Source organism: Verticillium nonalfalfae (genome assembly GCF_003724135.2).
Source record: "Verticillium nonalfalfae strain VnAa140/NRRL 66861 chromosome Unknown scaffold_103, whole genome shotgun sequence".
NCBI lineage: Eukaryota > Fungi > Ascomycota > Sordariomycetes > Glomerellales > Plectosphaerellaceae > Verticillium > Verticillium nonalfalfae.
This window is the reverse complement of record NW_021167328.1, coordinates 1-26165: the sequence shown is the minus strand read 5'-3', so window position 1 is coordinate 26165 and position 26165 is coordinate 1. Positions and strand designations below refer to the sequence as shown.

At 55.9% G+C, this 26165-nt stretch overlaps 8 protein-coding genes across 8 annotated transcripts; 7 read left to right on the top strand and 1 right to left on the bottom strand.

The window, feature by feature from the left end:
• Nucleotides 1-142: 142 nt before the first annotated feature.
• Nucleotides 143-2388, top strand: BPL1 (biotin holocarboxylase synthetase; the record flags this gene model as incomplete). The annotated part of the gene is made up of 5 exons (XM_028634687.1): nucleotides 143-179; nucleotides 248-893; nucleotides 944-1528; nucleotides 1577-1848; nucleotides 1898-2388. The coding sequence occupies 5 exons, from the start codon at nucleotides 143-145 to the stop codon at nucleotides 2386-2388; spliced, it is 2031 nt and encodes a 676-aa protein (XP_028492615.1).
• Nucleotides 2389-4892: 2504 nt separating this feature from the next.
• On the top strand, nucleotides 4893-6371 carry D7B24_000429 (uncharacterized protein; the record flags this gene model as incomplete). The annotated part of the gene is made up of 1 exon (XM_028634686.1): nucleotides 4893-6371. The coding sequence occupies one exon, from the start codon at nucleotides 4893-4895 to the stop codon at nucleotides 6369-6371; it is 1479 nt and encodes a 492-aa protein (XP_028492614.1).
• A 1693-nt stretch (nucleotides 6372-8064) lies between these two features.
• On the top strand, nucleotides 8065-9393 carry D7B24_000428 (uncharacterized protein; the record flags this gene model as incomplete). Its single annotated transcript, XM_028634685.1, has 1 exon — nucleotides 8065-9393. One exon carries the CDS (start codon nucleotides 8065-8067, stop codon nucleotides 9391-9393), a length of 1329 nt encoding a protein of 442 aa, XP_028492613.1.
• A 1085-nt stretch (nucleotides 9394-10478) lies between these two features.
• PAM16 (mitochondrial import inner membrane translocase subunit TIM16) lies at nucleotides 10479-10982 on the bottom strand (the record flags this gene model as incomplete). The annotated part of the gene is made up of 1 exon (XM_028634684.1): nucleotides 10479-10982. The coding sequence occupies one exon, from the start codon at nucleotides 10980-10982 to the stop codon at nucleotides 10479-10481; it is 504 nt and encodes a 167-aa protein (XP_028492612.1).
• A 3896-nt stretch (nucleotides 10983-14878) lies between these two features.
• On the top strand, nucleotides 14879-16078 carry D7B24_000426 (uncharacterized protein; the record flags this gene model as incomplete). The annotated part of the gene is made up of 1 exon (XM_028634683.1): nucleotides 14879-16078. The coding sequence occupies one exon, from the start codon at nucleotides 14879-14881 to the stop codon at nucleotides 16076-16078; it is 1200 nt and encodes a 399-aa protein (XP_028492611.1).
• Nucleotides 16079-19247: 3169 nt separating this feature from the next.
• Nucleotides 19248-22951, top strand: D7B24_000425 (uncharacterized protein; the record flags this gene model as incomplete). The annotated part of the gene is made up of 19 exons (XM_028634682.1): nucleotides 19248-19382; nucleotides 19435-19518; nucleotides 19572-19655; nucleotides 19706-19789; nucleotides 19842-19925; nucleotides 19978-20061; nucleotides 20114-20197; nucleotides 20247-20330; nucleotides 20381-20464; nucleotides 20517-20600; nucleotides 20652-20735; nucleotides 20791-20874; nucleotides 20929-21012; nucleotides 21068-21151; nucleotides 21199-21282; nucleotides 21332-21499; nucleotides 21549-22610; nucleotides 22704-22835; nucleotides 22895-22951. 19 exons carry the CDS (start codon nucleotides 19248-19250, stop codon nucleotides 22949-22951), a joined length of 2730 nt encoding a protein of 909 aa, XP_028492610.1.
• A 1266-nt stretch (nucleotides 22952-24217) lies between these two features.
• On the top strand, nucleotides 24218-25129 carry D7B24_000424 (uncharacterized protein; the record flags this gene model as incomplete). The annotated part of the gene is made up of 1 exon (XM_028634681.1): nucleotides 24218-25129. One exon carries the CDS (start codon nucleotides 24218-24220, stop codon nucleotides 25127-25129), a length of 912 nt encoding a protein of 303 aa, XP_028492609.1.
• Nucleotides 25130-25734: 605 nt separating this feature from the next.
• On the top strand, nucleotides 25735-26091 carry D7B24_000423 (uncharacterized protein; the record flags this gene model as incomplete). Its single annotated transcript, XM_028634680.1, has 1 exon — nucleotides 25735-26091. A coding segment is annotated over one exon (357 nt), but the record flags the coding sequence as incomplete, so codon positions are not given.
• Between the last annotated feature and the right edge of the window lie 74 nt (nucleotides 26092-26165).

The following is a 26165-nucleotide window of genomic DNA, read 5'->3' as shown; positions in this document are numbered from 1 at the left end:
CTATCGGGGGTCACTTGCCCGGTGTCGCAGCAACGCACTTGAGACTCATTTCTGTTGAGACGAGCTTCAACACCACTTTCTCCTCGCGACACACCAGCATACCACACAACGTCCTCTCCGCACCGGCCGCGGGCAGCTCAAGATGTCCTCCCGCAAGCTCAATGTGCTTGTGTACACAGGTCTACACACCCCCTGCTTGCCCCGCCGTTGTGCCCCTTCACTCCTGGCCCCACTGACACACATTCAGGTACCGGCACCACCGCCGAGTGTGTGCGTCATGCGCTCATGACACTGCGCCGCCTGCTGCACCCAAATTACGCCGTCACGCCCCTGACCGAGTCTGCTCTCCTTAAGGAGCCTTGGGCTCAGACCTGCGCACTTCTCGTGCTCCCTGGCGGAGGCGATCTCGGCTACTGTCGCGTGCTCGACGGCGCCGGGAACCGCCGCATCACTGACTTTGTGCGCCGAGGCGGACGTTTCCTGGGCTTCTGCGCCGGGGGCTATTTTGGCTCTTCGCGATGCGAGTTCGAGGTCGGCAGCAGCGAGAAGGGGATGGAGGTCGTTGGGAGGCGAGAGCTCGGGTTCTTCCCCGGAACGTGCAGAGGCGGTGCCTTTGCGGGGTTTCGGTACCACTCCGAAGATGGGGCACAGGCGGTCGAGATCTCCGTCGAGGAAGGGGCCTTCACCGAAGCCATGGGTGCGCCGAAGAGGACAAAGTCCTATTACAATGGTGGGGGTGTCTTTGTTGATGCTGCCAAGCTCAAGGACAAGGGGGTCGAGGTGTTGGCGAGCTACACCGGTGATATTGACGTGAAAGGCGGCGACGGCCAGGCGGCTGTTGTGTATTGCAAGGTTGGCGATGGCGGCGTTGTCCTCACGGGACCGCATCCCGAGTAGGCTGTTTTCCCATCCCGTGTGGGTGGTACTATGCTGACCCGGTCAGGTTTGCTGCCACCAACCTCCATCGCATCCCCAGTAACCCTCGATACGATCAGCTCATAGAGACTCTCACACAGGACGACTTGCCGCGCTCAGCTTTCATCAAGGCGTGCCTCCGGAAGCTTGGACTCGAAGTCAACGATGAAGATGCCGATATCCCGTCACTCACAGCCATGCACCTGACCTCCGTCAACCACAAGGAGGTCGAGGAGCTGATCCACGCTCTCGGTGATGTTATTACACTTGAAGGGAACGAGGAGTACATCCGCGACGAGGCCGACACATTCCATATCGATCGGGATGGCAAGTGGTCGATGAAAACCCTCGCAGAGTCCCTTCCCGACCCGGACGATCCCGCGAAGGGAAAACTCTCCGCCGATGGACGATACATCGACTATAGCGACGTCATCAAGGAGATCGTGCCACACGAGCGCGCCTGGCCCTCAGACGAGGTTACCCCTGCGTTCCAGCATAGCTTCTACTACGGGTGCCTCAAGGCCTACCAGCAGATTGAGGAACATGCGTCTGAGTGGGGCAACACTCTAATGTACGCAGATGCTACGACGAGCACCAACACCATCATGGACAAGTGCGTGACCCCCATTCGCGGATAAATGTCTCCAAACTGACTTTTCAGGAACCCGAAACTTTTGTCAAAGCTACCCACTGGCTTCACCCTGACTGCCGCGACGCAAGTTGCAGCGCGCGGCCGTGGTTCCAACGTTTGGGTTTGTCCAGCCGGCACCCTCGTATTCTCGACAGTGATCAATCACCCTGCGCACCTCCTCGGGTCCCGACCAATCGTCTTTCTCCAGTACCTTACTGCTGTTGCCATAGTCGAGGCCATCAAATCGTATGACTTGGGTTACGACGATGTACCTGTCAAGCTCAAATGGCCCAATGACATATGTGCGTCTGCCCCTGAATATGTTTGCCCTCAGTTACTAACCGTATCCAGACGCGCGCGATCCTAAATCCTCGGCTTCAAATCCTTCCTATGTCAAGATTGGCGGAATATTGTCTACATGCTCCTACACGGGCGGTGCGTACACTCTCGTGTTAGGCATCGGCATCAACGCGACGAATGCTCGGCCCACTACATCTCTCAATGCTCTTCTTCCATCGAATCTTGCCCCTTTCCGGCTCGAGAAGCTCCTCGCGCGAGTTCTCACTCGGCTGGAATCGTTGCACTCTCATTGGATCCGCAACGGATTTGACTCGAACCTGGAGAACCGCTACTATAAGCACTGGCTACACTCCGGGCAACTGGTGACGCTCGAGGAAGAGGGTGTCCGGGCCAAAGTGGTTGGCATCACAAAGGATTGGGGCATGTTGAAAGCCGTCGAGGTTGATGGGGTTACGGGACGGGAGACCGGGCGGACGTGGGCCTTGCAAAGCGACGAAAACAGCTTTGACTTCTGGAGGGGGCTTGTAAGGCGAAAGGTCTAGACTTTGCATCTTCTGTGGTTGTATGGTCGGTGTGGGTAAATGGTCATGCCATCATCAGGGGTTAAAAAAGGCTGGGTAGTGCCGTCAAGAGCTGCAATGAGGATGGCATCCTTTTGGACATACTTTCAGGGGTAACCAGAAAACGAGTCCGCCTTGAGTGTTGCGCGTCTCGTGTAAAGGCTCGGTTCCAAACTTTGGGGTAGATGCGTTGGCTGTGATGCTGATCGCTGAGCAGGGGTGGGACCAGTCGTCTCGCCAAGAAATATGTCTGTGGTTCCGGGGTCCTCGGCGTTGCCCGTCGTCTTACATCAGGGAGGGCCCGGACACGGCTCAGAGATGTTGCTGAAGGGAGATCTATGCAGACCCTCACAAGCAATGTGATGGAGGGACTGCGTCTGGAGAGGTTGATGTGGATAGCGGTCGAGCCGGGTGGTTCCACGCGAATATGTTGCACGTTGCAATGCCTCGCATGAAGCGGTGCCGACCGGATTTGCGTCTCCAGTCATGAAAGCCTCTCTGCTTGCTTTTTCTCCGTATGTAGCTTTTCACCCTCGCAGTAGTGCCTAGATCATCACTGTCATCGATTCGAAGCCATTTTGCTATTTTCGTCTTCTGCGTTGCCAGACGGAGATCTTCATGTTTCAGGGTCTCCAAAGGGGAAAGAAACTGCAGCTTCTCCGATACGTGACTGGTTCCAGGGGGGCCTTGGGCTCTCGAATGTCAGAGCTGCCCCGATGGTTGCGAATAGAGGAGGACAGCCTCGCGGCATCTATCCATGATGTAAAGCTTCTCACCTCTTTGGTAAAGCGGATGCCGTCGATGTTAGAAAGAATGAGTGTAGTCTAAGTTTGATCATGCTTCAGCGCTCTGTCCTACTATTTGCGATAACATGTCCACGTTGTCAACCAGGGCATCGCCCTCCATTGTGCCTTGTGCCTTTGAGAAGCGGTTTCTGGTCACGTTGGCATAGATCTTTGCGGGTAACGACTCTTTGCAGCGGACCAGCAGCGATCCGGACCGCATCAGGTCGATGACATGCATTTTCGGGCGTTGACCATTGAATATCCAACGCCATGAAACAATGAACCATTGTTGGCGTCCACAGCATAGTCTGGTGATCCGAATGCTCGACACAGACAGAAACCTCGAACGAGACCCTTGCATAGATGGCATTCAAGTAACGACAGGCACAGTAATCAGAGAGACAGCAATCAAGGAGACCACAACCAACAGCTCGGGAAAACCGAACTTCGGCCACTGGCAATAGGTTCATTGGCAAGGGCTCGACATCGTCCCTCAATCGTCGACTTCAGTCGTCTCTGACAAAGCACCAAGGCGCAGGCGCAGCTCGACTCCAGTCTCAGGCTAAATCAATGACAATCCGGGCGAGGTGGTCAGCATTCAAATACGCAAAGGAGCTCGCTACCAGAGAAAAGGGACCGCCCCCAGAGATCCTCCCCTCGACCACCAACAGCGCGTGCATCCACCAGCGCCCGCGGCCGCCCGGCCCGACCTGCGCAAAAGAGTCACGTCGCCACCAACAGCAGCTTCTCTCCCCTTCCCTCAATTGATCACCCCGTCCATAGCGGAAACCGCGTGACGGCGCCACGTCTATCGACACAAGGTTTCGCTTCCCGCCGATGCGGGTTGCAAAAGACAGACGCGCGCGGCGCGGGGGAGTGTGTGAACGAGTCGGCTGAGCGAATTTTTGTGAAAGGGGGGGCGTTATGCAAAGACCATACCGGCAGTGGCCTGCCCGGATTTTGACGTGTGCGGACGTCCTTCCGAGGCAGAGGAGAGAGAGAGAGAAGCCTGTCACCGCCTCGATGCCTTTGTCCTGGGAGGGGCAGCGCGCGCCTCGCCAGCCTCCGTGCGTCTGTTAACCCTTCTCGCTTGTCCGCATCGCGGGGTGCAGTGCCGTGTCGATCTGGGGGAGGAAGCGAGCGAGGTCTGGTGATGGCGTGGGACCTCTGGCTTGGAGAAGAGATATTGTCTAGTGGGGAAAAGGCAGAGGGAGCGTCTTTCGTGTGGAGTGGCACTAGCCTCGACGACCACCATGATGGAAGAATGCTGCTTCTGGCGATGGAGAGTGGCAGGGGGGCTATTCCCGGAGGGGAAGACGTCGGGAGGGGGCTTCCGTGGTACCGTGCAGGGGTATCTCAACCGTGGGTTGGGGGGCCAATTGGGATTTTAGGCTGCGAGCTGGTGAAGGCATTGATGGAGGGGCGGGATGAGAGGCGGGATGGACGTGGACGGATGGAGGAAAACCTGGGGGGCGATGTGTTTGGGTTTCCCTCCCCACCAAGTGCTGGTGGGTTGGATGGCATGCGAGGAGTATGTATACATGTCGACGTCCGGGGGGGACTTGGCTCCAAGAGCTTTTTGCTGTGCATTCTCTGGACCTTGCTGAAACCATGTGAAGCCCATGGCTCATTCGCGATAAGAGGTCACGACACGAGCAAAGGGCACACATAGAAAGGCGTACAACCTCACGACTCATCACCATGGCTGGTGAAACAAATGCGACATCCATGCCGGACACGGGCTTTCCCAATGCCCTCCTTGGCCTGGTCATCCCACACGGCATCTGCACCCTTTTCATCCTCGCGCGACTGGCCGCCCGCTTGCTCGTCCTCCGCAAGTGGTTCGTCGACGATACTCTCATCGTCTTCTCTTTCCTCGCTTCCACGGGCGTCTGTGTCGTCTACAGCATCGCCGCCCAGACACCAGACGTCCTGCACGCCGATGAACCCGCCCTACAGGAGGGCCTCGGGAAGAACTGGGGCGTGCACCCGTACATATTGCGCACGTATCTCGGCCTTCTTTTCTACCAGATCACGCTGTGTCTGACCAAACTCTCGATCCTGACGTTCTACCTCCGCGTCTTTGCCTCGCGGGCAAAAGAGAGGCGACTCGTCTGGTGCACCATCCTCTTCGTCCTGCTGTACGGCGTGCCCATGCTGCTCATGAGCGTGCTGCAATGCCACCCATCGCCGGGCCACTTTTTCGGGCGGCCCATGGCCTGCTTCGGCTTCCAGAACCTACTCATCGCCTCGGCGACGTTCCACGCCGTGACGGACGTCTGGCTCCTGCTCCTCATCCTGCCGTGCATCTCGGGTCTCGACATCCCCTCCAAGCAAAAGGTCGTCCTGTCTATCGTGCTGAACCTCGGCATCTTCGTCGTCGCCGCCGGCGTCGTGAGGCTGATGCTCAGCGTCAGGGAGGACTGGCGCCCCGACCTCGTCGGCGCCACGGCAGCGCTGGCCTTCTTCGTCATGACGATCCTCGAGTGCGACCTCGCCATCATCTGCGCCAGCGCGCCGACGCTGCGACCGCTGCTCGCGAGAATGTACCCGTGGATCATGGCCGATCCGCGCCGGAGGTCCATGAGGCCCCTCGTGCCGGCGATGCCCGCCGCCCCGACGGCGGTGCGCAGCGAGAATCTGACGGCCGTCAGCTACAGAGGGTATCCGTGGACGGAGCCGGGGACACCTGAGCTGGGGCGAAGCCGCAACGGGAGCGTTGGCAGCGGTCTGAACAAGTTGACCAAGACGAGAAAGGGGGCGCCGCGACCGCCCATGCCGGCTGTTGCGCTCGTGGGCATGAGGACGCCGACGTCGCTGAGCTTGAGGAGCATGGTCGGCGGCATGTCTGCCGGTGCTACGGCGAACAGGAGTCGGCTCGGAATGGGAGACGACAGGCCAATACTGGACGTCAGCCGACGAACGTCAGAGGTGAGCGGGCACCTGGAGGGCGATGCCGAGTGCCTGGAGATGGGGCTCGAGAGACCACGGGCGCTTGGTGATCGGTGGAGTCGGAGCGAGGAGAGTCTCGTGGTCGGGCTCAACGACCCGTTGGCGCCGGCAAGCCCGACGAGTCCGACGAGTGTCTACCGGGGTAGGGCATATCTCTATCGGCCGACAAGCGGAGAGCAAGAGATATCTCTATCGGCCGACAAGCGGAGAGCAAGAGAGACAAGGTGATCAGGTGTAATCGACAATCCTTTGAGTGTTCTTTTGTTCGGACATTTTGTTCTTAGCGGGCGCTGGAGTTGGAAGATGTATGGTTTGATCGATATCTCAGGCGTGATCTGACATGGGATTTGGGGCTTGAAGGGAGCCGAGGCCAGGGAGCTGATGAATACACGACTGCATGTCTCTTCTTCGATGACTTCGTGGCCTGGTAGTTGCCTCGTGACCACGACTCGGGAGCATGATCATCAATGCCAAAGGCTGTGCTCGGTGCCTGTCGGCCTCACATCGACGTGGCATTCCCGGCAATCGATTATCGACCCCGTGATCGATCGCTGGTCTGTTTCGGGGTTGACAATAATGGCGTCTCAACCGAAAACGACTCGGCCGGGATCCGCCCTAGATTGCTTGCCTCAATGACCTTTGGCGGAACAGCGTGTGGGCATTGAAGCTACCATGGGACGATCATGCGAGCTAAGATGATGTGGGCTCACGGGGAAGGATCCTGTAAATTGAGTCGATCAAGGGTTGTCGTTCGGTTCGATAGGCCGCGAGTCGTCCCAAGGGACCATCCCTGAACCGGGTGGTGCCTCCCCATGGCTCGTGCCGCTTATGTCACGAAGTCACGTGATGTGTTTCATATCCAGCATGGGCCATTCCCAGGCATCTCAGACACGACTCCATCGGCCTCCTCCTGTCTTCGTCTCAGACTTCTCCCCACGTCAGAGCGCGTTTGTCGTTTTCGCAGCAGGGCCTCTGCTCGAAGATGATTTTTTTTCTCTTTCGGACACACCGGGGAACGATTCATCACTTCTCGACTCATGCCATCCTTGTCGCCTCTGACTTGAGACTCGCCTCGAGGAAGCAGCCCCGCCGTCAGAGTGGAAGCAGTTCGCGATGCTCATGCAGCTTGTGTCTCTCGACTGTGCTTGGCATCATGGTCTCCGACTCGTGGTGATTCTGCACACTTCATTTCCCAGACTGAACGCTCCCAGATGAACATTGGATATATTCGTCTCAATTAGAATGAACATTCTTCGGATGGCAGCTCCCCTCCCCTCCCATCCATCCCGCGGACCCCGTCGTTGTCGTCATGGTCTTCATGCGAAGCGCGCCATGGCAGCCCTCCCTCGTGCCCAGTATCGTTCCAGATTCCGGTGCCGAGCAGGGATCTTCGAGACGAGCCCTTGCGCCCACTTCCTGATCGGGAACGACGCATTATCCCGCTTCTTGTATAGCCATCGCCCAACAACGACCTCCCTTGCCCACAAGGCCACTTTTGATCTGATCCAAGGGACGTCAAGAGGCTGAGCGCACCACCCTTTATGGATTGACAAGCTGGTGCACGCTGCTCGGGTCACGCAGCGAGGTCCATCCCGCGCCGCCACAGAGGCCCATTCCCATGTCATCCCTACACGGCCGGAACAGGGGCCCCTCCACCATCGCCTGCCCCTCGGGACCTTGCCATGCCATGTCCTGCGCGCCATATCATGGAGGGCGATCCTGCATGCTGACATCCAGGTGACCGGCTCTGGAAGGTAGTTCTCTCGTCTACACGTTCTTTTCAGTCCTTTTTTGTTGCGGCAGCATTCGCTCTAGGGAACTCGGCAGCTCACTCTTTTTGCTTGCCCTCCCGTCCACTCTCTCTGGGTTCAGCTATACACCCCACGGCATCAGCATGTCAAGTACACGATAAAGAATAATAATGCGTATTTTCTCGGTTGCGTCGCTCTGCCTGGTCATCTCTGGACTTGCCAGTGCAGCGCCCGTCACCTCACCCACACCATCACCCAACCCGAAAAGCTCAGGGACGTTGCAAGTCAGGCAAGAGGGCGGTGCTCTTGAAACGGCGACAGTCAGTCGCACGGTCACTGTCACAGAGGGAAGCCACACCAAGGTTGTCTATGCCACCATCACTGAGACTGTCAACCTCGTCGACCCTGTAGTTGGGTTCCAGCTCGCCATTGCGACGGTCACGGATGCTCGATTCGCTGCTGTCAAGAACCGAGGTGGACTTGCACGACGAGCAAGGCAGGAGGGGCAGCAGCCTCACTTGCGTCACAGCCAGCGCGAATCTTTTTCGATCCCTTCATACGACTCTACCACAACTCTAATTTCATCTGCACCCCACTTGTACGAGCGTCAGGAGCCCGTTCCTTCCACTACGACCATCGAGGTCATCGAGACTGTGACGGTACCGGCCGAAGCAGACTTGATTACGACCGTCACCCAGACAGTCATTGTCACCCGCACGAGTGCCCCTGGCGCCACTACCACAACCACAAGCACCGTCTTCGTCGACCCCTCAAGCGTGATACCCTCTACCAGCGCTGGAGAACAGTCCACGACGACATCCTCCGGCGTCGAATCGAGCATCTTTCCCTCCACGTTCGCCACGTCTGTAATATCCCCTTCCTCAACCTCCAACAACACTCTCAGCGAAACGGCGCCTACGTCCACCTCGTCTCCCACATCAACCTCCGAATCCGACTCCGACGCCGCTTCAACAATGGCCCCGTCTTCCTCCTCTTCACGCCTGTCCACCGACGAACTCACCGGTCTCATCGCTGGCATCATCGTCTTCGTTATCGTTGCAGCAACGATCGGCATCATGTTCTGGCACCGCTACCGCCACCCCGTCGAACCCTATCCTCCCCCGACTGCGATGGCACCAGCAGCCCCGTCAGTGACGCCCCCACCCCTCCCCGCCGACGACCCAGGTATCCTTGGTTCCCCAGCCGTCACGGGCCCAGGCCTACCAGGCTGGCCGACGGCAGCACAAATCAGGATCCCCGTGCGAGCGCATCCTCACCCGAAGCGGAGGACGCAAAGCTCAGAGCTCTCCCCCTTTGGATACCTTCCCACCGTCAACGAACGAGCACCGACACCGGCCTTCCGGTCTTCCATGATGGACCTGCCCGAGGAGGAGTCCGCGCAAGATATGAGCAGGAGGCGGAGCGTCGGAGACATTGGCATGGCGATTCCCATGTCGCCTGAGCGCGGGGGCAGTCGATTCTCCACGATGCGCGTGTAGGGCACGCACGACGCTCACGGTTTCATTCAGCGTCAAAGCACAAGATAACGACAGGAAGACAAAACAGGGTCACGGATGGTATGATACGGTTAGGCTTGGCGGCGGTCTGGGGGGAAAAAACTGGTGGTTTGGCTTCATGGTGTACGGATACGGGATCTGGTCGGTTGGCTGATGGACGGCATTGGTATTGTCCATATTTCTAGATACCCTGGCAGAGTTGCGTTCGCCGACAACTCGTGCATTCAATTTATTTCCTTCGTGTCTGGCCTTTGCGTTCCTTTCTGGCGTGTGAAGATCACCGATACATACTATGAGGTCAAAATGGCGTGCAGCGTGATCGTTCGGAGGAGTTGATCCCGATTTTTTTGGTGGTCTCACAGACCCGTTCAGGGAGCGGGACCCAACACACCGGAGCTGGTTGAGACGTGGGGATCATACATGCAGGGTGAGGATCCGAGGATCCGATGACCGGATGCGACGTTGGATTTGAGTGTGACGTGCAGGCGGTGCTCGACGTTGTTCTCGACCTGAACCAAGAATGACGCTGCCACTCCTGGCCGAGGTCGATCCACTGCATGGGCGAAGGATCCTCCTACATCACCGGGCCATGGATCCAATTGTTGAGTCATCTGACGTATTGATACGTTGAGCAGTGTTGTACAAAATACGCATTCAAATCTGCTAAGCACCACGCGGCGCCCTGCTCCCCCCCCCTTCCCGTAGTATACATCGATTATCAAAAGACAAGCCGGGACGTCTTCCCTTTTTTTCTCTTCGTCTAAACCCATCCAAAGATGCGGCATGCCCCAACCGGGGGACCGCCCCAAAAACGCCTTGCCATGCGGAGTCGAGAGAAGTGGTGTGTGTTTGTTGTAATATGTGCAGGGCCCCAAAAGCAGGGGGTCGTGGTGTTTTACGCGATGCTCGTGGAGAGCACTGGGATTGCAAGACTCGGATCAGGCGTCAATCATTCGGTTGCCAGGCGTTCGTGCTGTGCCGTTTCGTAAGAGGCACACCCTCCCGTTGCCGTCCGAGGGCCGCAGATATCAAGTTGCCTTAGCCAGCCAGCTAGAGCCGTGGGCCGCTCATTTGTCCTTGTACAGTTTCGGCTTGAAGCCCTCCTTGACCTCGGCCTCGGCCTCGGCTTTCTCGAGCATGGGCCCGATCTCGCGCTCGAGGCGCTCGCGCGCCCGCAGCACCTTGCTCTGTAGGTAGAAGCTGCCGCCCTTCTCGGGGTTGTTGGCGTCGAAGAGCTTCTTGAAGCGGTCGAAGACCTCCTCGGGCGCGACGCCGTCCTTGGGCGGCTTGACGTTGAGGATGCGGCACGCCTCGTCGAGGGTCATGCCGCTGGCGAGGTTGGCGCGGCCGCCGGCCGTGGCGGTGCCGCCGTTCTTGGCCTGCGCGCGGGCGTACTCGGACGAGGCTTGGGCCTGGCGGTAGGCGGCGGCGAAGGAGCGGCCGACGATGCGGGTGCCGACGAAGACGATCTGGGTTATGAGACGGTGCGCCTGCAGGGGGGGGAAGAAAGTTGTTGTTAGCGTGGCTGATCCCCAGGGTTCGGGGTCCAGGGAGAGGTGCCGGCGTACCATCTTGACGTCTGTGAAAGGTGCTCGGTGATCTGGCGATGGGGTCGTCCGGCGGGGGCGCGATGGGCCTCGGGATGCGGGTTCGGTCGCGTGAAGGGGATGGTGATGGTGCCGACCTGGGAAAAATCCGTCATGGCGAGACTCGGAATGCGACGGCGGCGAAAGAAGTTGCCGATGAAATTCCGTGCTGACTAAGGGATTACGTCCAAACCTTATGTAAGCGGACGTAGGCCGCCGACTCAGAGTTGGTCACGTGTCTCCAGTTCATCACGAATTACCGTGAACGCTCGACAACGAGTAAAAGAGCACCATTGGTTCCAAAGTGTTGTGTCGATGCTCCAATGGAATGGCACAGGAGGCGTTTACCTCGTTCTAGCTCCTCAGCTGCGTTTCAAAATACATCACGCGTTGTCTGGACCTCATCTGTGTTGCTGTCAATCACTTGGAGTTCTCCAAACGTTTCCTTTTGGGTGCCAGCCGTCGTATACTGTACCAGTTCGGAAACTGCCACTTGACGTTGCTCGGCTGCCAATATGTATAAACCTCACCAGCACATTTACGATACCATCAGCCCAGTCCTCTCCCGTCCACAGTACAATACACCAGCCCCGGCCACCGTCTGACGCGTATGGCAAGTAGCCGTCGAGCAACCGACCTTCAAACAGATCACAGTGCGAAGTACTTGAACTAGACAAGTCCAAGCGAACCGTCCACTCTGATCGTCATCGAAACGTGAATGTCATCGAATACCACACCATACTGCCTCCACATGACACCGATGTACGCATCTGATTTGAGCACGATGACCATAGACGATCAAATGACAAGGCATTGACGGCTGCCATTCATGGTCTATTTCATATCCTCAAAATTTGGGATCCTCGCACAGATGGCCACATCACGCCTCGCCTGAAAGACGTATACTCTGGTTCGGACCATTGCTTTCTCTGTCGTACATCTCCTTTTCACGAACCCAAATGTAGTCTCTATCTAGAGGTCGACCCCATAGAGCATTTCAAACTTGGCCTATGGAGCTGGCGATGACAATGCTCACACGTACATCTCCTTTGACCTTCCGAGTTGCCAGTCGTAGAAATGACCGCGTCTTTTGTGGTGCCAAATCTCACCAGACACATCACCGATCGCGTTCCGGTTGATATAGCTGCTAAGCTACAAGACCTCCACAAAGCCGACTGGAAGATGAACGACTGGGAAATTCCGAGCAACACATTGCGTCGGCACCATCGTCGCGATCTGGCAGAAGCAATCACAGGCCTTCTGCCTCAGGCGTCTTCCTTGCAATCCTTCCGTTTGAATATGGAATCCATGTGGAATTGGACGCCAAGGTTTTCCTTCGATGCTCATTTGCTGGGTGAGTTCATCGTGGATCCGCTGAGCAACGCAATTCGTGCTACTACAGGGACCTTGCCTGCGCTCTGAAGTCTCACGATCCTAGGCACGATGGATGACTCAATGTTCTTTCCCGGACCTTCCCCTGCCTTGGTAGAGCCTTACTGGCAGAGCTCCTTACTGGCAGAGCTCCTTACTGGCAGAGCTCCTTACTGGCAGAGCTCCTTACTGGCAGAGCTCCTTACTGGCAGAGCTTGGAATGCCATACGGCTCACTTTGAGACGGGACATCCTCTGGGGGCCAGTGTTTCTGGGACCCGAGCAGGATATCTGACCAGTCCGATGACGATGACTTAACTACAATATTAGAGACAGATCTACCACCTCGCTACGGACGCGGCGAGGCTGGGGTCAGCCAGAACGGCAAGCACCTTTTCCTGTTGAGGCAGCCAGGATTCGTAACAGCGATCGAAAAGGTACTCCCAAATGAGGACTCACTGACACCTCTGTTTGAGTCGTTTGGGCGGGCTTCTTCGCAAATCCCATCATTGAGAATGACTCTGTTATCACCAGTTATTCCTGGACCTCTAGAGGCTCTTGAAGTTGGACTCCTCGAGAACCGATTTCCATTGGGAGTCTGGTACTTTAGTCCTGATTCAAAGCCCTGTGCAAAATCTCTAGAAACACTACAAGCTTTTTCTGAAGACGTTCATCACAGAGGATTATAGTGGGATGTGCGAGGCTAGCTACCAGGTTCGAAGCTACACAACCTCGTGAGAGATGTTGGGCGTCAGAGATACGGTAACCACTTAGTGGAAAGGTTCATCAATCTTGAAGTATAATTATGGCATCGTGAGTGGATGGAAAACTTTCAATTAAACTACCTGAACTGGGCTCACGCAAAAGTCGTTCGATAGTATTGTCAAGGCCGCTTGGAGCTTTGAAGGACAGCGACGCATCAAGACCCAAGGAGCAGTCATGGTCATTCTAATGCCAGAATAGTTATGGCTGACAATGTCATGAGCTTCAAACCTGTTTCTCGTTGTGAGAAACCTCTTAGTGTGATGAATCGACTTTGTACCGTACGACAGAACAGTTTGGTGTTATACCTGTCAGTGACTACAGTGAATCTGATGGACCTAGAGTAGTGACTAACTCTGGGACTTCCGCCTTCTACAATATTTAATTCACCAAGTGGCCGTCATGCTATTATATCAGCACTGATCAATGTTTATATACATCTCTTGTGTTTTCTCAGACTCCTCAGACGGCCATGCCCTTTAAAGACGAGGATTTGGACCCGAGTGCATAATCCCAAGCCCACGCGAAGTCTCCTTTAGTGGGTTTATGCGGATCGAAGCGGGGCGGCACGCAACACGCTTTTTCTTGGCTCCGCCAAGACGCAACAGAGTGTTCTCATACCTCCTCTGCACTTGTATACCCTCCTCCTCCTGTTGTGTTGCACCCTGGGCATCTATAGACCAGGCAAAGACCAAATGATGAGCGAAGTTTCTGAATGTCGCTTAAACTCGATTCTGCATTGCTTCGGCATTTTGTGTAGAATAAAAGACCTCCACCATTATCGATAGACAGCACGCTGGCGGCGGACACTAGAGACCTCAGCTCAGGACCCTAGTGGACTCTTCATCTATTGGAGGCAGCGACAAGCAAAGATTTCGACATCGCCAAGCTGCCAACATGGAATTCGGCAGATTCCCAGAATTCAGGACCGCTGATCCCTACCACTCTACAGGAACCCCACGTTGACATCGGGCTCTTGTATCATTCCGCCGGAATTCCCTAGCAAGAAATATCCCAGTGGTGGGATCGCATGCCCGTCTACTTGCCTACCCCTTTATTGAATTGGTTGATCACTGCCACTTTCGCAGCCTCACCCGTCAGCCTTCTTCTTTCGGAAGTACTTCCACTGCAATGGTTCTTGGCTGGGGTGTCCGCGTCATCCACAGTTCCACTGACCCAGTGCCGTGAATTACCTAGAGAGGGGTTCGTGGGGTTGGTCCTGGCCCGAATTTCAGTTCGGGTGCCCCGTCGTGTCGCCTGTTTGCTGGGATAATTCACTTCAGAGCCGGTGAGAACGCATCATCATGCACCCGCTTAGGCAAAAGTGTACTCTGGGCACAATTTCTCCCACGTGTCCCGTATCGCGTGGAGCAAGTTCTAGGTCAAGTTCCTAACCACAGTGTCCCGTCGAGTCTCGTTCCACCAACAGGATCGAGTGCAAACCCCGCAAATATCTCCTCCAATCTATAGAATCACTGTCAAGATCTGACAAAGCCATGGCGCCCAGTCAAGAATCACCCAGCGTTGCAAAAATCGGCCATAGCTTTCAAACGGAACGGCAAGCCTCGGCTAAGTAGCCGCGGTATAAAGGACTGAAGCCAGCCATCCCATAGATGCTATGAGGTTGCAAGCCCTACGCTCACCACACTTTCATTCATAGCTCTGTATCCCCTTTTGCCCTTGTTACGTAGTTCCATCACGCTCAACATACTCTAAACTTACTCTTAGAGTAATCAAAGCCTCATAACCATGAGCTTCGCCAAGTTTTTCGTTGCCGTCGCACTTCCCCTCGCTCTGGCGGCGGATATCTTCGTTGCCACAGACGGTAGCAACTCGGGCAGTGGTTCCATCGGTTCGCCGTTCGCCTCTATTCAAGATGCCGTCGACGCCGCCTCGGCCGGCGACAACATCTATCTTCGTGCCGGCACTTACAAACCGTCGGCCAATATCCAGATTCGCAAGAGTGGCACTTCCAGCAACCCTTACACCATCGCAGCATACGAGGGTGAGGAGGTTATCGTCGACGGTGATAACTTTCCCAACAACCCTGTCCCGTACGGTGGTGACCTACCTAACTCGGACCGTGGTGTATTCCACTTCGAGAAAGCTGATTACTGGCGCATGTACAACTTGACATTCATCCACGGTCCGTACGGCGTCTATGTCAAGGATTCGCATAACAATTACTTTGAGCGCATTACAACTCACGACAACTACGAGTCTGGATTCCACCTCCAGAACAGTATTTCCAACACAGAGATCGCCTACCTCGATTCGTACATGAACGCCGACCCCCGCAAAAACGGCAAGTCGGCCGACGGAATCTCCCTCAAGGAAGGTTCCGGTGAGGGGAATGTTATCCGTGGGGCACGCCTCTGGGACAACTCCGACGATGGCCTGGACCTTTGGGAGTTCCTCTCGGACGTGACGATTCTCGACTGTATTGTCTACGGCAACGGCTTCAACCATTGGGGCTTCAACCCACATGAGAACGACGGTCATGGTGTCAAGCTCGGGGGCGGTTCCTCCGCCTCCGACCGTGGGGAGGTCAACCACGTCATCACGAATGTCATCTCCTTTGGCAACAAGCGTCGCGGGTACACGGATAACAACATGCCCGGCGACATGACCTTCACGCGTAACACGGCCTGGAACAACGGCGAGGAAGGCTTCAACACGCGTTCATCCATTGCTACCTACGAAGGCAACCTGGCCGCTGAGAACCACGGGTCCACCGACAACGATGACCAAGTCTACCTTGTTTCGGGCGTCACGTCGCGTGGTAACAGCTGGGACGGCAGCTCCAATTGGAGCAACTCGGACTTCAAGAGCACCAACATTGACCTCATCACCGGGCCGCGCCTGGCTGACGGCCGCATCGCGCCCAGCGATTTCCTCGCCCCTGCCAACGGCGATGCTCTGGGTGCCACGACCGAGTGGTCCGCCTAAGCTTGCTGATGGATTGAGAGCCAGGTGATGGCTGCAGGAGACTTTGTTTCTGATATCTATGATTTTCCGATGTACATAGCTTTTTGGCTGATTGAACTGAAGTTAAACCATAAATTAATTTTCCCTATGCTGTGCCACCTTGACACGCCTACCCCGTTTGAACGTTGCAGCCGTCCGCTTTATTTGTGAACGCTAGCTGCAGTAGCCACTGTGGTTTAGGCCCGAGTTGTAGCTTGTGTTCAACTAACTTCTCGATGTCGAGATGTGGAACTTCAGAATACTTCATCAACTTCACAGGTCTGTGGATTGGAAATGAATTTCTCCAACGTTTACGTGAAGCAGTCATGAGTACAGGCATGATGGATCCCATCCCATAACCTTGGGAATTCTGGCTTTGTCACCTCAACAGCCGTCTTTCTTGTGGAGAACGTGGATGGCCAATTTGCCGTACATCCGCCGCACGCTTGCGATACCAGCCTCGTGGGACGAAGAACAAAGAAATAAGGGCGTTGGCGTCCAGACAAAGGCTACCTTAGCTCGATCGCCTGAGTCTCGATGCAGCTGATCGTAAGATAATTTGCTCGCGGTAGGGTATTAGATGCCCCAATTGGTCGGAGTTTTCCTCGCGACACGAAGGCGCCTTGTCCAACATATTCCTTTCAAAGCTGATGCCGGTTTCCTTCGACTGCTGTCACAGCAAGAAATCTTAGAAAATTACTGAAGCTCAGCCTTGGATGGGCTACACAATGACATGCTTCCTTAGTTCCCTTAGAGCGAGACGATCATCTAGATAGTAGAGTGTCTCAGTCAATTTAGCCGACGAAAATCAGCCTATACCCAAAACGGCTGGAGAGAGAACAGTTTGAGATTGAAACCTGCCTCAACAACAGGAACCCTTGGTCTTTGTTCTTTCAGAATGCCCCTGATCCGTGACCCGACCCGAGCAGCCGGATGATGAGCTTGGGTCGCGGAACGCTTTAGCGGCCTTGGTAAGACATGGTCACGACTGAAGCATTCTCATGCTGCGATGTTAGAAATCTTTCGAAGGTGCGTCAATCGGCAAACAATACAAGACTCAGAGTTCCATGGACAGAGCTGGCCGGTTCACGCAACGTCTCCAGCTACAAAGGGCGCTCAACGGCCACGGCTGAACCGCATCAGCCTGCCGGCCGGTGTCACGGCCCAATTCAGATGTAGTCACCCAGCCGCACGTCATACTTCTGTCGATATCTGCAACATTAATCAGGGCGAGCTGCAGGCAGTGCGGGGTCACGGGCGAGGCATGCGGCTGACGGCCGCTACTCCCAAAAATAACGAACCATCCACGCCCGAGGAGGAATGCCAAGCCGACCAGTAGGTGATCGGATAGAGCACAGTTCGAATTTGCTCGCACGGTTTAATTGTCGTATAACGGCAAGCCACTCAGCAGACACAGCCCGTCATGTCATGCAGGTCCCGACAGGAGTAAGCATGATTACTTCTGGTGGTGACAGGTGTCTGGCCGTCACTCCCCCGACCGTGTAAGCGAAGATCTAGACGTCCAGGACACCGCATTGATCTGCTATCCTTGACTCATGCTTGTTTCCTCAACAAGAAGGCAAGGAAATCTGGGGCTGACGGCAGGTGAGTGTTGGCTCCAGTCACGAGTGCAGTTGCCCCTGGACACAGCGCGTGGAAATGCAAACGGGATCTTCAGAGGAAGAGTAGTGGCAGGTCATGATGACCATAAGTCACAATACACCCCGAATTACGTTTAGTTATTGCGTCTTTTGTGTGCCAGCTCGCTCGGTCTGGGCATCGCCGGCGTGTCTAGCGCCGTGACAGGTCGCCTTGGGCATCATCATAAGATCATAGAGTGAGCATCGGGTACTTCGGTCGTGCTCTACTTGACAGTAGGTGGATTGTCACGCATGTCCGCCAGGCGAACGGATTAGGGTTCTACGTCACAGAGTAAACATGCCTTAGCTGCAGGAGACTCTGCTCCACTGTCGTCGATCGAGCAGCTCTCTTTTGAATCGCGATTAGATTCAAGCTTACTATAGCGGCGTAGACTATCGAATTTCACCGCTCGAGGCGGTATCGCTCGACACTCATGCAGCCACATGGAAAGCGACGACAATTAGGTCTAGCTTCGAATTAATCTCGACGCTTCAACCTGCCATGCTTAAGCCCCTGAGTCTGTGGACAAAGAACTCAAAGTGGGGCCAAACAATGTGGCGTGTTGAGCGGGTAAGCTAGATGGTGAAGGGCATCCCAGCAGCCAGGGAGCTATTCGGGTACCAGTGCCGGAGCAAGGGGCACCACGTCGCGGGGTAAGGTAGCTGAAGAGACCAAGACCTGGGGTTCTTCTTTTTTTGGAAGGTTCCAGGTCCAGGTGCTCCTCTGGGGAACCTCTCCTTAGTGGCGGTGGCTAGCTCGGTCAGCACACCGTTGTGCTGAATACGAGAATTGGAGTAGGACGCTTTCTGATGGGACGACAGCTGGGTTCGGCCAACGTGGCTTGGCATCCTTTTCCAAGTCAGGCCCGCCAACGGGCGGCCAGTCGGGGCTGTCGAGGGAAAGCCGGCCGTCCGGACCATGCAGCATTCCAGGACTATACAAGTTACAGTATGATGTATCATCAGCCCTAAGGCTGATGCTGTCATGAGTGGCTCGAGGAGTTGGCAACAACGACGCCAGGGGCGTGTGCTAGACAACACCACCATGTCGCTGAGTACGGCTGTGATCAGCCATCGGAGAATAGAAACGTAACACCAGCAAAGGAAGAGCTCTCATCGGCCGGAGGCCCTCAGTGGCTTCACTAATACGAGGACGGTGCGACAGCTGTTCCTTCTTGGCATTGAGGTCTTGAGCCTTCGGCTGCGAGCTAATCCCGTAACTACTTGTCGGATTGAGTTCATGGTGGCTCAAGCCTTGCGAAATTGCTCAACATTATAGCAACATCCAGCCTAATCTTGCAACATCAAGCTGCACTAGTTCTGCGGCTCAATCTCAGCTCAGTGTGATCAGATGGCTGCATGATGGCTGACTGCGTCCGGACTTGGAATCGGTGCGTGGAAGATAATTTATAAAGTATCGAACCGAGTTGCTCGCCCTGCAGTCGGAAAAAGCAAGGTTTTTCCTCTCCAGCCAGATCCTATTACTCTTCTTGTCACTGAGGATCGTCATCATGAAGTCTACTTTGAAGCTCCTCCTTATGCTCCTGTCCATTTTCATGGTACAGGGGGCACTGGCTGCTGCTGCTGCTGTTGACCCACGGGGTGAAGTCACTTGCCCATACGCTCAGAAATGCGACACCAAATGCGTTTGTTCATCACGGGCTCGTCAACTTAATCTCTTACTGACTCTGAAAATAGTGTCAGCCTGACGAGAAATGCCAGTATGGCCAATGCACTAAGATTAACACCTGTCCGACAGCCCAGAAGTGTGGAGATGCCTGTGTAAGAAGCCATGTCTTGACCGTTAACATACTGTCCTCTAACTTTGTCTTCAGTGCACTACATCTGAGACATGCGAATATGGTCAGTGCAAGACGAAGCCCGTCTGCTCCGTCGAGAAGACCTGTGGCAAGGCCTGCGTTAGTATCCACATTTTAAGGCATTTGAGTCGTGCTCTGACGTCCCTTAGTGCAAGGATGATGAGACTTGCGAGTATGGGCAGTGCAAGAAGAAGCCTACCTGCTCTGTCGAAAAGACCTGCGGCAAAGCTTGTGTAAGCAACGTTCCACCTTTGGTCTTTGGAAGAGTATTCTAACATCACTTAGTGCAAGGATGACGAGACATGCGAGTACGGCCAATGCAAGAAGAAGCCCGTTTGTGCCGTCGAGAAGACTTGTGGCAAGGCCTGTGTAAGCAAACACAACGCATTCCACTTGATGCCACGTTCTGATATCCGTGTAGTGCAAGGAGGACGAGACATGTGAATACGGCCAGTGCAAGAAGAAGCCTACTTGCTCTGTCGAGAAGACTTGTGGCAAGGCTTGTGTAAGCATATCCTAGTGCCTTCCCTGGATGTCGCGTACTGATGGCCACGTAGTGCAAGGACGACGAGAAGTGCGAGTACGGCCAATGCAACAAGATCCCTGTGTGTCCTGTCGAAAAGACCTGCGGCAAGGCTTGCGTAAGTTCTCCCAGGTGTCTGAAGCACTCTGATTCTGACAATGCCCCAGTGTAAATCCGACGAGAAGTGCGAGTACGGCCAATGTACTAAGATTCCCGTATGCCCTGTCGAGAAGACCTGCGGAAAGGCCTGCGTAAGAACCCCTCATACACTTAGTGGCCAGATACTAACTACCGCCTTTAGTGTAAGGCGGATGAAAAGTGCGAGTACGGAGCATGCCAAAAGATTCCCGTGTGCCCTGTCGAGAAGACGTGCGGTAAAGCCTGCGTGAGTACTTCTGTCTGGAGACTCTTCTTGGCATTGTCTGACTCTCTCGCAGTGCAAATCCGATGAGAAGTGCGAATATGGGGAATGCAAGAAGATTCCTGTATGCCCCGTCGAGAAGACATGTGGCAAGGCTTGCGTACGTGACCGCGATCATCCGCTCCCCAGAACATGACTGACAAGCTCAAAGTGCAAGGCCGACGAGAAGTGCGAGTACGGTGAATGCAAGAAGATCCCCGTATGTCCTGTAGAGAAGACCTGTGGAAAGGCTTGTGTACGTAAACCCCCCATTCCGCTCTGCAGAGCGATGTGTTACTGACTCTCCACAGTGCAAGGCCGACGAGAAGTGCGAATACGGCGAATGCAAGAAGATCCCCGTATGTCCTGTAGAGAAGACCTGCGGAAAGGCTTGCGTGAGTAATTACCCTTCTCGATCCGCGTTTTCGAGATGCCTGACTTTTCGATAGTGCAAATCAGACGAGAAGTGCGAATATGGCGAGTGCAAGAAGATTCCGGTCTGTCCTGTCGAGAAGACATGCGGGAAGGCTTGCGTGAGTGGCGCGCCCCTCTGATCCGCTCCCGGCGACGTCTCTGATTCCCTAGCAGTGCAAGGCCGATGAGAAGTGCGAATATGGCGAGTGCAAAAAGATCCCCGTCTGTCCCGTCGAGAAGACATGCGGAAAGGCCTGCGTAAGTTACTTCCTATTTGTTCCGTGAGCTGGCTAACCAGCCTGTAGTGCAAGGCGGACGAGAAGTGTGAGTACGGCGAATGCAAGAAGATCCCGGTCTGCCCAGTAGAGAAGACGTGCGGCAAGGCCTGCGTGAGTGAATCTGATCCGGCATCAAGAGCCTTCTAACCAGGACCTGCAGTGCAAAGCCGACGAGAAATGCGAATACGGCGAGTGCAAGAAGATTCCCGTGTGCCCAGCCGACAAGACCTGTGGAAAGGCTTGTTGTAAGTCCGACGAAAAGTGCGAATACGGCGAGTGCAAGAAGATCCCCGTGTGCCCCGTGGAGAAGACGTGCGGCAAGGCCTGCGTAAGTGGTACTCCATCGATGGAAAAGCGTCGCTAACCAGGACCTCCAGTGCAAATCGGACGAAAAGTGCGAATACGGCGCCTGCACGAAGATTCCCGTCTGCCCGGCCGACAAGACCTGTGGCAAGGCCTGTTGCAAGTCTGACGAAAAATGCGACTACGGCGTCTGCACGAAGATTCCCGTCTGCCCTACTGACAAGACCTGCGGCAAAGCCTGCTGTAAGTCGGACGAGAAGTGTGAATATGGCACTTGCACGAAGATTCCGGTATGCGCAGCCGACAAGACCTGCGGAAAGGCCTGTTGCAAGGCCGACGAGAAGTGTGAGTATGGTGTCTGTAAGAAGATTCCTACTTGCCCTACCGAGAAGACTTGCGGCAAAGCCTGTTGCAAGGCCGACGAGAAGTGTGAGTATGGTGTCTGCAAGAAGATTCCTACTTGCCCTGCCGAAAAGACCTGCGGAAAGGCTTGCTGTAAATCCGACGAGAAGTGCGAGTATGGCATCTGCAAGAAGATCCCCGTCTGTCCCGTCGAGAAGACGTGCGGCAAGGCCTGCTGCAAATCCGACGAGAAATGCGAGTACGGCCAGTGTAAGAAGATTCCTACTTGCCCTGCCGAAAAGACCTGCGGAAAGGCCTGCTGCAAATCCGACGAGAAATGCGAGTACGGCCAGTGCAAGAAGATCCCTACTTGCCCTGCCGAAAAGACATGCGGCAAAGCCTGCTGTAAGTCGGACGAGAAGTGCGAGTATGGCGTCTGTAAGAAGATCCCCGTCTGTCCCGCCGACAAGACCTGTGGAAAGGCCTGCTGCAAAGCCGACGAGAAGTGCGCGTACGGCCAGTGTCAGAAGATCCCGACCTGTCCCGCCGAGAAGACGTGTGGCAAGAACTGCTGCAAGAAGGGCGAGGAGTGCAAGTACGGCCAGTGCAAGAAGATCCCGACGTGCCCGCGATACAAGATCCAGTGCGGCCGGGACTGCTGCGACCACAACGAGCGGTGCGAGTACGGCGTCTGCAAGAAGAAGGTCACGTGCCCGCGGTGGAAGATCAAGTGCGGCGACCAGTGCGTGAACAAGTGGACGGACGAGAAGAACTGCGGCAAGTGCGGCAAGCATGTGAGTGTTCGACGACGCATCCTCCCCTCCACTGCCTCCTCCTCGCAAAAGTAGCACAGGCGCTGACGGTTGGACTTTGTTCTTCGATCACAGTGCAAGACGGGCTGGACGTGCAAGAACGGCAAATGCGTTCCCCCCACCTGTCCCTATGGCCTGACGCGGTGCGGATGGGACTGCGCCAACCTCAAGTGGGATGACGGCAACTGCGGCAAGTGCAACAACAAGGTATGTCGAGGCGGCTGCGATGTGTCGACGAGGGGATGCAAAAGCTGACCGCATCATAGTGTCGCTACGGCGAGGCCTGCAGGAACGGCCAGTGCAAGAAGAAGAACCACTACTGAGCTTCGAGATGAGTGACGGGCGAGGCCATGCCGATGCCGTCGCGTCTGATGGTGCGTCATGGCCGGGCTCGTCAGCGTCTTGGATGATCAGTTGTGTGTTGGTCGGTGTGAGGAACTGCCTCGGCTCATGCTGAGCAGCAGACGCGGTGTTGATGACAGAGTTCGTAATGTTGGCGTTTCCTTTGGCGCGTTGCCGCATGGGAGTCTGTCTCTACCGAGAATGATGGTTGAAAGGGTGACGAATGGGGGAAACCTACAATCTCTTGGATAATATTTCTGGATACGAATAATGAATGAAATTTGTATTGGAAAACCTGTCTCGATTCTGTGATGCTCGTGAGTGAGATATGCCAACTTGGTTAAGGGTAGGTAGGTAGGTAGGTAGGTAGGATTGTTGTTGGTGGTGGCATTCGCTTGGTCAGTGGCCTTCGCTCGGTCAGTGGCCTTCACCTGGTGCCAGGCGGCTGTGCGCCCAGTGCCTCCCATAGCTCGCCCACCCGGGACTACCTACCTTAGGTAGTTAGGTACCTAGATACATGTAGGTAGACCATACATATAGTTCCAGGCACCCTCCTGCCCTGTAGAACAGGCAGCCGCGGAATATGGAACTCATACACCTTTTCTGCACTCGACCCCCTTCATTCATTGTGGCTTGTTGCCGATAAGCTGTCGACACAGCTCGAAAAGGCCATGGTTGATAATCACGGACGACACCAGCCGCAAATTTGGGTCCGATGCAGGTGGTGATGAGGAGACTTGGGGGGAACAACCCTAGCAATGCAGCCAGCGAAATGCACAATTTGTGAGGCCGGTGTCCGACCAAGGCCGACAGGAGGCCCCCACCCAGACACCGACCGCGTCCGGCGCTATGGAGACTTTGGTCCTCAAGGGGACGGACATGGTCGGACAGCGAGCGCATATGCCACGGGATTTCTCAGCATGCGCGAGTGCGTCCCATGCAGCTGATCGATTGTGTGACGCGATCATGGCAAACGCTGGAGAGGTATAAGACTGAGCAAGTGGACTGCCTTTTGCGTTCAGATCTCTTCAATCACATCTCGTCCACCATTCATCACTTCAATCGATCTATTCAGTACATTGCTTCAAACGATCTGTTCAGTGCATCACTTCAATCGATCTATTCCGTGCATCACTTCAATCGATCTATTCAGTGCAATCAATTCAAACCACACAACCCCACTCCCATCCTCACAGAACACCAGCGATCCATCGCCCTGACCTGCATACCAACACTACATCACCACGATGGCTCGATCAGTTCTCATTTTTGGCGCCACCGGCAAGCAAGGCGGCGCCGTCATCAACACGCTCGTCGCCGACAATGCGGACCTCGACATCCTCGCCGTCACCCGCAACCCATCCTCGGCCTCCGCACAGCGCCTCGCCAATAAGTCGAGACGCATCAAGCTCGTCGAGGGCGACCTCGCCGACCCGGGCCTCGTCCTCAAAACGGCCCAGGCCCTCAGCGGCGCGCCCGTCTGGGGCGTCTTCAGCGTGCAGGTCGGCATAGGGGCGGGCGCCGGCGACGAGCAGCGCCAGGGCGAGGGCCTCGTCGACGCCTCCCTCGCCGCGGGCGTCGAGTTCTTCGTCTACACGTCCGTCGACCGCCACGGCGACCGGTCGGGCACGAACCCGACCGACGTGCCGCACTTTATCCACAAGCACGCCATCGAGAAGCACCTCCTGGCCCGCGCCGAGGGCACGCGCATGGCCTGGACGATCCTGCGCCCCGTCGCCTTCATGGAGAACCTGACCGACGACTTCTTCGGCCGCGTCTTCCCGACGGCCTGGCGCCGGGGCGCCGGCGGCAAGAACCTGCAGCTCGTCGCCGTCAGCGACATTGGCGTCTTCGCGGCCAAGGCCTTTGCGCAGCCCGAGGCGTGGGCCGGCAGGGCCGTGTCGCTGGCGGGCGCGAACCCGACGCTCGACGAGTTCGCGGCCATCTTCAAGCGGTCCACGGGCCGGGACCTGCCGTGTGCCAACGGCATCCTTGTGTCGATCATCATGTGGCTCATGAAGGATTTCGGGTCCATGTTCCGGTGGTTTGCCGAGGAGGGCTACGATGCGGACATTGAGGCGCTGCGGAAGATCCACCCGGGGCTCAAGGATGTGCAGGCGTGGCTCGAGACGGAGAGCGACTTTAAGAAGGCGGAATGAGAGACGGACTGTAGAATGGATAGCGATGGCTTCATTGTGCTGCTACATGGTCAATTGTGCTACATGGTCAATTGTGCTGCATGGTTGCGATAGTACCAAATAATAGATAATATTTCCCCATCAATAATATCCATGTTTTGACACTGCCATAAACCCAGGAACCTGGGCAAACGGATGAGAGAAAAGGCGGCCCAGCTTGACATCCGTCGCCTAGCACTGGCTGGCTAGGATGCTGCCTACCTCAGTTTCTTTCCTACTCCCAGTGCACCTGAGTGTAGGCCTGTTATACGGCTGTAGTGCTACCGCCTGCTAAGGAACCTACACACCCAAGGTGGTCCCTACCTAACGCAGGCACCTGCTCTGCTTCCAGGCATTTCACAGCACTATGTGCCTCTGCCGAAGGATCCTACCGGCTCGACACAGCCAGCTTAATCAGCACGCCAGGCACCCCATGCACAGACCACTCACCGCCGTGCGCTCTGGCGACGCAGGCAGACAGCTTGATCAACTCGACGAAAGCTCGCTCCCACCCAAGCTCCAACCTGTCCACATCACCAAAACCTCAACCACCTCCCTCCCTCCCGCCCCCACAACGACGACCCGCCATGTCGAACTACTACAACCCTCCACCAAACCAAGGCTACGGCGCCGGTCCCTCTGCCGGCGCCGGCGCCCAGAATCTCCAGTTCTACCCCTCCTCCTACGGGCCCGGCGTCCAGGGCCAGGGGAACCCCCAGCAGGCTTCCTACGGATACGGCGCCCAGCCGGGCGGCCAGTTTGGCGGTGCGGGATCACCTGGGTTCGGCGGCGGATTCGGCGCCGCGGCAGGCGTGTCGGGACGCATGGGCGAGCAGGGCGGTCTGCGCACCGGCTGGCTCGCCGCCTTTTCGACCGAGGGGTACGACGGCGAGCCGCCGCTGCTGGAGGAGCTGGGCGTCAACTTCAAGCACATCCAGACAAAGGTGCGTCTGCCTGTGCCTTTTCGTCCCCCCCCCCCTTCTCTCTCTCTCTCTCTCTCTCTCTCTCTCTCTCTCTC